This window comes from Nanorana parkeri, unplaced genomic scaffold (genome assembly GCF_000935625.1).
Source record: "Nanorana parkeri isolate BGI_ZX_2015 unplaced genomic scaffold, ASM93562v1 scaffold1522, whole genome shotgun sequence".
NCBI lineage: Eukaryota > Metazoa > Chordata > Amphibia > Anura > Dicroglossidae > Nanorana > Nanorana parkeri.
The window spans coordinates 353205-364125 of NW_017307790.1; the positions used below are offsets into that span (position 1 = coordinate 353205).

Genomic DNA, 10921 nt, shown 5'->3' on the forward strand with positions numbered 1-10921 from the left:
CTATCTTGCATATATGTCAGGTTAGCATGACCTATATGCAATATAGTTTACTGGCAATTGCCTTATATTTCCAAAACAGTGTAAAACAGTTCTGGATGTCTTAAGTACAAAAAGACTCCAGCAATAGTCTTGTGTAAATGTGGCAAAGTTGTTGCTCAGGAAACCATCCATGAAACCTATTTGCAGATCTTATCTGCTGAGTTGTAAACATAGCGTATCTATATGCATGCTTATGCACTTCATTATACATATTTCTAGGAAAACTGTATACCTGATCCTGCACTCTAATATGTGACCTTGGGAAGTCAGTGTTCCCCCTAGCCTTCCACTGTAGATTGTCTGATCCTCCTAGGCCTGCTGTCTAAAAAGGGTGACTATGTACTTGGACTGAGGCCTCGGTTCGAAGCCTAGTATGTGGAGCCTGGGGAGTGAAATGCCATGGAGGAACTTCAGCCTGAATAAGGAGCCTGAGAAGCTGGGTAGAAGCTTGTACCTTGACTGAAGTATGGTGATTTCTCTCCATGGAGTCTGTAGTTGCAACATCCACAATCTTACAGCCAGAAGCTGAATTCACAGACTGCCATTGAAGGCTGTAAGTACATTTGTCCTTACTGTAGAGTCTGCAAGTCCATGGGTGTCCTGTTCCCTAACCCTCTCTCCCAAGGTTATTAAATCAATTCCCTGCAAACCAAATATCAGCAGCGTGGAAGTCAGTTAATCTGCTGCCAATGGTGGGTTGGTAAGTGCTTTGGGGCAGCTATGGAACTGTACCCTAGACAGGTTAGAAGGGTCCAATTCATCCAGGGGCTCCTTCACGTGTGATCTCTACAAGTATGAATACCGAGGCAAACATGGTAGGTGCAGGGAGTGGACAGTGGTTTCATGCTTGGCAACACTTTGTAAATAGATGTAAAAGATTGAACTTTGAAAAAGTGAGCTCAGCCAGGCTCTCTGCTTTGTGATTGGTTGGTCTAGTGCACTGTACTCTGCACAGCATTACTATCTTTGTACTGCTTTACCTAAACAGATATTGCAGAAACACAATGAGGGGAAGTTATTGAACTGGAGCAAACATTATCTGGCACAGTTGCCCATAGTAACCATTTAGCTTCTCTTTTCATTTTGTTCAGTTAAGCGTTGAAAAATAAAGATGGAAGCTGATTGGTTGCCATGCTCAGTTCCTCCAGATTCTGCCTGCTCCAGTTTTGCTAAATTCCCCTCACGTATGCTTCCACTATCTAGCCTGCAAAGCAAAAAAGCAATGGGGTTGTTTTACTATAGGCAAATAGGCTACTCACTTTCCAAGGGAATTTGCACTTTGCAGGGGATGTTTCCCTTAGCTTGGTGAATGAGGTGATATTTCACTTTGCAAAGAATACCAAACGTGCAAGGAAAATATTTAAAAAAAACTAATTCACTAAGCTAATGGCAAAGTGTGAATTCCCTTGCAATGTTAACAGACAATTTGCCTTTAGTAAATCAACTCCCAAATGTGTACAAACTTGATGGTTGGAATATGATTGAATACAATGACTAAAAACATGACCATTGAAATATTGATTACTCGATTGCTAAGGGTAATAGACCCCTTCCTTGCCCAGTTATCATATTTTGACCTCAATGTCATGGCTAGATTTACTATTAGGCACAGTAGGCCTGTGCCTAGAGATGGCAGAGAGAACAAGGCAGATTTTCCCTGTATAGTTTCAGCCACACATTTTCTTCCCATCGTCAGCAAACATCTCATATTAGCTTCTTTACATACTGTTACAATATTCCAAGCCAGGTTAAGCGGGTTAACCTGCTGAAAGCGCTTACCTTACTTGATGCCTCTTGATTCGATCATCTTTTTCCTTCCACTCATCTGCGACAGTCCCTCCAGCGCTGGTGCCGTTCTCCGATCCACCGCAGACTCCTCAGGTCCCATGGTGTCTGTCTGACGTGTGCACTCCTGGCTGCCAGGCTGCGCCCATTGAGTTTCATTTTCTCTCCTCTCCCCCCCCACTTTAGTGCACATGCGTCCCTACACTTTTTTCACAGCCGTTTGGGAGTCAGGAGTGCTTCAGCCGGGAGCACCACTGGAACAGTAATTAGGTATTTGCCTAATATATTTATGTTTTAATCATAGAGCATATGTCTACTGTTTGCTAGCAGTAGATATATGCCAAAAAACTATAGAGTTTAATTATAAGTCTAGAGAAATGTTCTTTGGAAAAAAGGTAACCTTAGGAGAGGGGTGTTGCTTTAAGCTGGCCATACGCTGTTAAATATATGGCCAAGTACTGTTGACTTGACCAAAATTGGAGCTGTGTGTGGCCTTGCCGACACCACCCAGCTCTACAAATGTTGCCAATTCAATTCACTGTTGTGGAAGAAACTGGGTGGCAAATTGACAGTCAAACAGTGATTGTAACCAATGAGGCACTAGCTGTCAGAATACAAAAGCCCAGCAAGGGAGATTCGTCCAACAATGCTGTTTATTGTGGATGGAAACAATCTGTTAGATTTCTTTTGTTCAGAAATCTTTATGTGTATGGCCAGCTTTAGTTGAATGCCAAAAGGCTCCTGTGATGGATAGCCAGCCCTTAACATTACACATGATGCACAATATATCTAAAAAAAACTACTGCAAGCTATATCACATTCATTACTGAGGCTTTCTAATCTTTTTGTGCCAGGAAAGGTATAGCAATGTCTAACTTGTAAATATCATAGAAAATCATGTTATTTTATGTAGAATTTCCAGTAAAGGCAACTTACACCAGCCTCTTGTCAGCTCGAAGGAGTTTATTGGAGAATTCACTGATGAGGCCAAGAAACGGCAGGTTAGGAGGTGGTAGACCATTCTCTTTCACTGGCTCCTTGAAGGCAAACTCAATCCCTTGCCTTAGGAGATATGAAAAGGACAAAAAGATTCTCAATATAAAAACCTTTACCAGTATGGGCAACAAAGACAAATACACTCAACAAAGACAATACATTTGTGCGAAAGCATGCCCATTGCACATTCAGTATACAGATTTAGTTATATTGTCCCATGTTTTACCAAAATACACAGACACACCTATACCATGAATACCTAAGAGCGCAAATGAGACATTTTAGTGAAAAGCGTGTATGTCTGTTTAAAGACTAACTCCAGCCAAATGTTTGCCATAAAGTGGCAAAGAGATAAAAAGGCTCTAAGCCTTCCCCGCTTTAAAAGATAGCATACCAGATGTGAAATTAACCAATTTGGACTTATTCAATATGGCAAATTAAGTGCAATGACTATGTGCAACCTGTAGCAACCAATCAGCTTTTAATAGTAGTCAGATCAGATAAAGAGTAATGCTTGCTCTTTTTAAATATGCCCATTTGTGTATATTGTACATATTTCTTCTTGTACAAGGACTGTTTTCTGCAGAGTTGGGATAACTTCCAATTTAGTTAAGTTTATAGCTGAGTTTAAAGAAGAACTCCGGGTGAAACCTTTATGAACCCTTGCAGTGGGGCTACCAACGAACTGCAAGGGTTAACTTTCTTGTTTTTGTCTAGGTGCTCCAAAAATAAAAAGTTATGCTCACCGGAACCAATGAGCCGACTCCCTGCTTCTTCGGTCTCTGAAGCCTCTCTCTTCCTACACTGCAGCATTGGAATGTTCCTCAGTGCCTCACATCTATACACTGTGTATAGAATGTGATTATATACAGGACCTTAGATCGTGGCAACGGAGGGGAAGAACAAGAACAAGCCATCTCTATGGTTCAGGTGAGTATACCGCAGAGTTTTTCTTCAACATAAGCTATTTTTAACAATTCATACAAAAGAAATAGAAATATTGTTTTAATTTTCATCATATCCATGAATGTAGTGCTAACTAGTGATGCACCGATACCGGTTTTTCGGTATCAAGTACCGATATTTTTTTTTTTTCGGTACCTGCTGATACTGAATTACTGATACCGGAAGTCTCAATAAGAAAGCCAGGCGGCGTGTAATGATTCGCCACCCGGCTTCCTGATTAGCCAGGAAGCCAGGCAACATGTAAAGACTTGCCACCCAGCTTCCCGATTAGCATGGAAGCCGTCTCCATGCTCCCTAATCACTGGGGGACAAGAAAGCATGGAGCCAGCTTTCTGATTGGCCGGGAAGCCGGCTCCATGCTCCCTCGTGACAAGAGAGTATGGAGCCGGCTTCCCGGCCAATCAGAAAACCAGGCAGTGTATAATGACTCGCTGCCCAGCTTCCTGATACCGGAAGCTCAAGTATGGGGCTATCAGAGCATTTGGCCGAGTACGAGTACTCGCCCAAATACTCGGCATTGGCACCGATAACGATACTAGTATCGGTGCATCCCTAGTGCTAACCAACCTATTTCTAAAATGTACTCTCTACCTTTTTGTTTTAAACTGCAGAATGATAACAATTGTCCAGATGGTATTTACTGCTCGAAAACAGTAAGGACTAAGTCACACTACCTTGTATAACAGTTCACTGCATTAAGGCAGGCCTTTGCTTTAAGGAGGCTGGCAGTGCACCCTTACACACAAAAAACTGGACATGCTCCAATTATTTTATGCAGCTCGCTGAAACACACGCCATATACGTTGTGGTGTGTTGTCTATTGTACCATGTGTTGGTTGCCATTCAAAAAGCATGGCACCAGAATGCAGCGTGGTGCACGTGTAGCCGCAATGCAAAGACCTAATAGACCCTAAAGAAAAGGATCTGTTTAGGTCATTTTGGTGCGGATTATCATAGGCAAAATATTATTTTGTGTGGTTTTAATACCCACTTTAATATCTCACATTAATAATTAGTAACTGTTACCTTTTGTTTTTAATTGTCGCTGGTCAACTAGAAAAACCTTGGGCACGAAAGTGTCTGAGCTAAGCACAGTTCTTCTTACTCCCTTTTATATTTTTAAGTGCAGTGTGGGGGAGGACAGAACAAAATCTGGTTGGTTGGTTACTACAGGCAACAAAACCTGTTTATAAACTTTTGACACTCTTATACTTGAGAGCCAATGTAGCTTAAATAAGGATCAGCCTAATAAAGCCTTGCTTGTAGTGCTGTAGAATGGTATAAATAGCATAGTGAATGTAAGGGGAAAACCTCCACTTCACATACTTGTGCATCATAGCAATAGATTCTCTGCATTTCACGTGGTCCATGCCAAACGTTAGAGAAAAGCGGCGAGCCAGCTCCTTTATGTTAGTGAATGACGCAGGGGACGGGGTGGCACTGTCATGTGCTTCTCTGTGCTCCAGAAACAGCTGCAATCACATCACCATGTCGGAGAAAAGAAAGCAGAGCTGTTATGGGTCATGTCTTTTTAAGGAACAAGGACATTCAGTTTTGTTAATTTGCGTTCATTTTCAGCTGTCTCTCAATGACCTTCCTCCCCGGTGTCAAGGGGGGGCTATTTACAATGCACTGAATGAAATGGCAAGCATCTGTATCCCTATAATAACAAGCCTGACGACGTGATAAGTCATGCTTTCAATTATGTTTCTAGATCAGCCAGGAAACATGCAATCCTGTCACAAATCACACACAGAGTTCTGCCTTCTAGTGCTTTCAATTAAAAGCTGCAAAATAGAAGCTGCCTGCCAAATCTGATAAGTAATAATCTTCCTAAGTACATCGTATTTCTACATATATGACATACAGCTGACACTGATACGGAGAAATCATTATCTATTGCCTTACATAGTACATCATGTAAATGGCATTCACCCTCAATGGCTGCTGACACATTTTAACTAATTACACTAGTACGGTGTTATTCAGCAAGGCAGTGGAAAAAGCTAAATGTATGTCCAAAGTGGTGGAACCCATAGGAGCCAATTAGAATGCAATTTATCGAAGTCAGATAACTAGAATATGAATTCAGTTTGGTTGCTAAGGGTTACTGCACTTTGCTCTTTACCTAGTGCACTTTGCTATTTACCTTACAGAATAAGCGTAAAGCAATATTATTGTACCATTTATGTTATGTATTATACTAATATAACACTTGTAGTTTTTCAATATCTAGTGTCACTGTAGATACAAAGTTCACCTCTACTGAAAATATTTTTTATTTCACTGTTTCACTGTCACTGTTTTATTGATCATAGAAGTAGGAGTCGGCTCAGTAGATCGGGAGGTGAGCGAACACATACCAGCGTTCGCTCACCTCTCGATCCTGTCCTGTAGGTTCACTTTAAGCCTGATGAAGGGGACCCTGCGCGGCCCCGAAAGCGCTTGTTTCCACTTTAAGTGACTTCGAAAATAAAAATGAAGATTCACTAAAATCTTGACGTATTCTGTCATATTTGGAGTGCTGATGACATCTATACAACATTTCCCCTCTCGAACCTGTCACGGCAGGGGAGGGGCTGGATTCCCCCCTCCCCGCTCCGATCCGCCAGCGCTGACTGGCGGAACGGACGGGGGAGGGGGCGCGTACAGCTGTACAGAGCGCGTACAGCTGTACAGAGCCAGCTGTCAGTCACGCAGCTGGGCGGATCCAGACATAATTGTCGGGATCCGCTTCAGCTGCGGCGTCTTAGCATACCTTGGCTCGCGGTATACTGAGCCAAGGGTGACGGGAGGACGCTAGTTTGTGTCCTCCCGTTACCCTAAGGAGAACTATGGGGAAAAGCCTTAACCTCATAGTTCTCCTTTAAGAGATTAATAGATTAATATGCAAACTAATATACTACATTTTTTATAAGAATTTCCAGTTGCAGCTTCTGCACATTTTTTGGGGAAAGTAAATGATAAGTCATGAGCATATCAGCTAATGGGTGTTTTGAATGCAAACTGCAGACAAATTAATTGTTTAGCCTACAACAACTATTAAGATGTGCCTTTAACCCATTGTAAAAAAAAAGTCTAAGATAAACGTATTGTTCAGGCAAATCATCCAGTTTCCTTTTCCTTGTTTTTTTTTTGTAAATACATTTTTATTAGGTGGAGCACTTAAGAGATGATTTTGGAGATTGAATGTTCGGGGTAAGAATGGGGGCCAGAAGAAGAGAAAAAACATAGAATTAAGAAGAGAGAGAAAAAGGGAGGGGGAGAAGGAAGAAAGAGAACAAAGAAAGGGTGTGGGGGAATAGGGAGGAAAGATAACAGGATCAGGGGAGGTAAAAAGGGGGGGACTGGAGTATCAGCAGTGGGTAGGTTTTTGACCTCTGCAAAGGGGATTATTGGAGTCTTCTATGCCTAAGTAATCACCCTTTCATCAGATATGGACATGTAAGTTACTAACTTCAATTAGGTAACTGTACATGCATCAGGCTTTTTTTTTTTTTAAGAAGGGTCTCATAGGGGTCTTTACGGAAAAATGTGCCAGTCACTGTATATAAATGCTGGTAAACTCAGATCCTATTAGCTTTTGGGTAGTCCCACAATACATGTAGAAAGGATCCCTCTACAGATAGCCCTGAAAACAAAGAGATGGATAGCAGGAATGAAGCAAGAGATCTGCAAAGGAACTAAATACAAGTCAATACAATAGGAGTTTATAATTCATCTCAACTGCTAGAACATTAGCTGAGCTTATGGCAGTAGAGACCCATATCTGGATCCAGTCCTCTGCTGCTAGGTGCTTCTGGATGTCCCTCTCCCATTGCTTCATATGAGGTATGGGGGTGTCCTACATACTAGCGAGGTGTAAAGTGTATAGAAATTAAATAAGCCTTGGGCCCTGTAGATTTGCTAGGAGATTTTCAAATACCATGTGAGAAGATAGGTCATGCTCAGAAAGGGTTAGTTGGTAGGGAAAATGTTTAATTTGAAGATCCTGGAACACACATTTCTTGTTTTTAATTTCCCTATTCTTCACTTGCCGTCTTACATCATCCCGTTCCAGTTTTTGAGATTATTATTGTACCTTGTTTGTGTTTCCCCCGCTCAGATTTTCATTACGTTCCTCCATTTTAGATCTGTTTTTTTTTTAGCTAAAATTTAGCACTTTGCTTTATATATTGCTCATAACTATTTCACTGTTATAATAGCTCTGAGAATTTTGTATTTTTCATAGTGACATATTTATATTTAAGTGCAGTCCTAGGAATCTCTCTTTGGAACATAGACACTCAAGCATAGGTCATGCATTGGACACTAATGCATGTACTTATCTTAAGTACATTATAGACCTGAGCCTATATCAAGTCATGAACATTTTCCTTATCTGGGTGGCCATCTTCTATAATACCAGAATTAAATGTTTTTAAAGCTGTTTGGTGATACGATTTTTGTATTATTTTCTATCTTTATTATGTATTTTTTGTCCACTGTATGAACTGATGAGTAAAACATTTGTATATGGCCACATAATTTTGGGAGGTTTCTTTTGTTTGATTCTATTGGGTTGTTTCTGAGCTCATGACTAGCAGTTAGAGGTTCACAGCACACAGTAGTTGAAATTATCTATTGAGAATAGGAAAAAATTAAAGTAAGGCTCCAGAGGCACTGAGAAGCAAGGATCACACTTGGCCCTGGCAACCCAGTGACTTATTGGAGAACAGGCAGATACTGTAACGTCTGTCCTTCTCAAGACAATATCTGCATGCCTATGAACAGTCTTAACTCTCTCTGTATCCTGACCTCAATTCTGTTATATCCATGACTACCTCATCCATTTATGTTCACCCTTCTATCATTTTCATCTGTCCTTACAAGAACGTTTTAGGGGATGTCACACTGGTCTATCGAGGGTCATGATATCGGTAAGACGTGTTAAACTTTCTGCTCAAGAATGTTTCAGTTTCTTACCTTTTTCAGACAAAGGACCAAAGTTTTTGCACTTTCTATCCTGTTGATCTGTCTTGTTCGGCTCAAGGTTTCCTTAATTATATCACCAAAGTCATTGTAGGCCTACAGTAGTCAGTAAAAAAAAAATCCTAGATTGTAACTTTTACGGCTCCAGACTCATAAGTTATATACTTCTTAAAGAGTTGTTATAATTTAAGAAGTTAAAGTTTGACTAGCAATCCAGGATTGGAAATCATTTCATAAGATATAAAGGTAATCCTGGATAAAACAGTTTGAAAGAAAAATGGTTGTGATGCCCATACCAGTCAATAAGACTTTACCAATAAGACAGGTGGAATCTGATTGGTTGCTATATGCTTTCACATGTTATTTGTTATGGGGTTGTTCAATAAAGTTGTGTAAATGGCAATAATGGTGTGCATAAAGCAGCAACTCGACAACCAAGTTTTATGTTGCGGAAAGTAAAGTATAATTCTGACTGGTTGCTAGGGTTACCACCTTTCCTTCAAGCGAAACCCGAGCACACTCTAGCGACGAGCGGACATTTTGTTGGGGAGAATGAGTCGCGGCTTATTTATATGTAAATAGTGCCACCCATTCATATGTAAATATCACAGTTGAGACTATTTTCAGTGGGAGGCCAGTAGCCCATATCTTAATTTTGGTAGCCCTGTCTGCCTGACTTCTTGTGTCCGGGTTTCTGCTGCCATGAAACCCGGACACAGCATTCAAAACCCGGACTGTCCGGGTGAATCCTAGACAGGTGGCAACCCTACTGGCTGCTCTTGATTACTGCACTTTGCCAGACTTACACATCAGTGTTAAATCTAATCAGCTGACACAAACTAACATTAAACCTTTATTCATTTAATGCAAAACAGGGCAAAATCAACAATTTAACACAGTAAAGTACAGAAACACTAGAAATCACCTAATGTCTTTATATTGTGTGTTGGCCTGTAGAAAAACATATGCATTCTAGAGAATGCCCATCCATATGTTCAAGAAAGAAAACACCGGTATGCATGTATCACTGTAATTACCTTCATATACTGCTTGTAAATCTCCGCTACAGCTGACATCTCCACTACACTGGAGGTTATCAGCTTGCAATATACAGCCAGCAGCATCCTTCTCCTGTGTAGAATGACCAGGGTCACGTCATCCTCTTTCTCTGACGTTGCTGCGTATTAAAAAAATAAATCAGAATTACCTCATACACCCTATCTATGTAATATTAAATAAGCAATGGCATGTCCGCATTGATCAGTAAACAGGATAGTTAAATACTTGGCATTTATACTTAATTCTGGGCTGGACCATTATAATAAACCCTATAAAGCTGGCGTGTTAAAGGGGTGTTAAATATAAACTTTCATATTCTAAACTGCAAACTAACAACTGCACTACGCTGAGACCTGCTTAATATTTTTCAGTGCAACAGGCTGATCGCAGTAATTAATTTGTCTTTGCTGGGTGTGACGCACCCCCATACTCAGGATGAGTATGTCCGCCGCTGTATTCTTCCTTGCTGAGGAGATATTGCAACCTGAAGATCCTTAGCTCTCAGTTTCCCCAGTCACTGGTCGAGACACAAGTGTAGGGTGAAACAAACTCTGATTTATTGAGCAACTGCACAAACTTTTATACAGCAAGTGATGATATCAGATTATAATCCCATTACTCCCACCCTTCCTTCCCCAGACAATCTGTCTTCACAACACCACAGGGTTTCCCCTGCTAACGAGCTCCAGAAAGCCATAGCAGGAGCCTGGCCAGAATGTCATTATCCTGGGCTCCTTCAGAGTACAATGGGAGATAACGAGTGATGGTGCTGAGAGTCTTTTGATAACCAGGTTACACAGTATAACATAATTAAACATAACTCAACACCAATACACATTTAACTCATAAACTGATCACCATGTCGTCACACTGGGTTTCTATGGCCTGCCTATGTCATGCAGGGAAAATACATGTGCCTCCAAGTGCTATAATAACAAGGACTCATTGCTGCTAAGCCTGACTACTTCCAAAGCTTCTCCTACATCAGGTGAGGCAGATCACGTTATGCTGAGGAATGACCAGGATATCCTAGTGGCACGATGGACCGGCAGATACAGCAGGTCATAAACGGCCAGTAGTAGAAGAAAATACTTCTAAAGACAAT

At 41.0% G+C, this 10921-nt stretch overlaps 1 protein-coding gene across 1 annotated transcript in view; it reads right to left on the reverse strand.

Annotated features, from left to right (window-relative positions):
- LOC108798610 (cohesin subunit SA-2-like) overlaps nt 1–10921 on the reverse strand; it is a gene marked incomplete at its 5' end in the record, with an annotated part of 36917 nt that overhangs the window by 9016 nt on the left and 16980 nt on the right. The window contains 4 exons of the mRNA XM_018570367.1: nt 2761–2886; nt 5113–5258; nt 8752–8853; nt 9795–9934. Coding sequence (XP_018425869.1) covers nt 2761–2886; nt 5113–5258; nt 8752–8853; nt 9795–9934 — 514 coding nt within the window. The remainder of the gene's footprint in view (nt 1–2760; nt 2887–5112; nt 5259–8751; nt 8854–9794; nt 9935–10921) is intronic.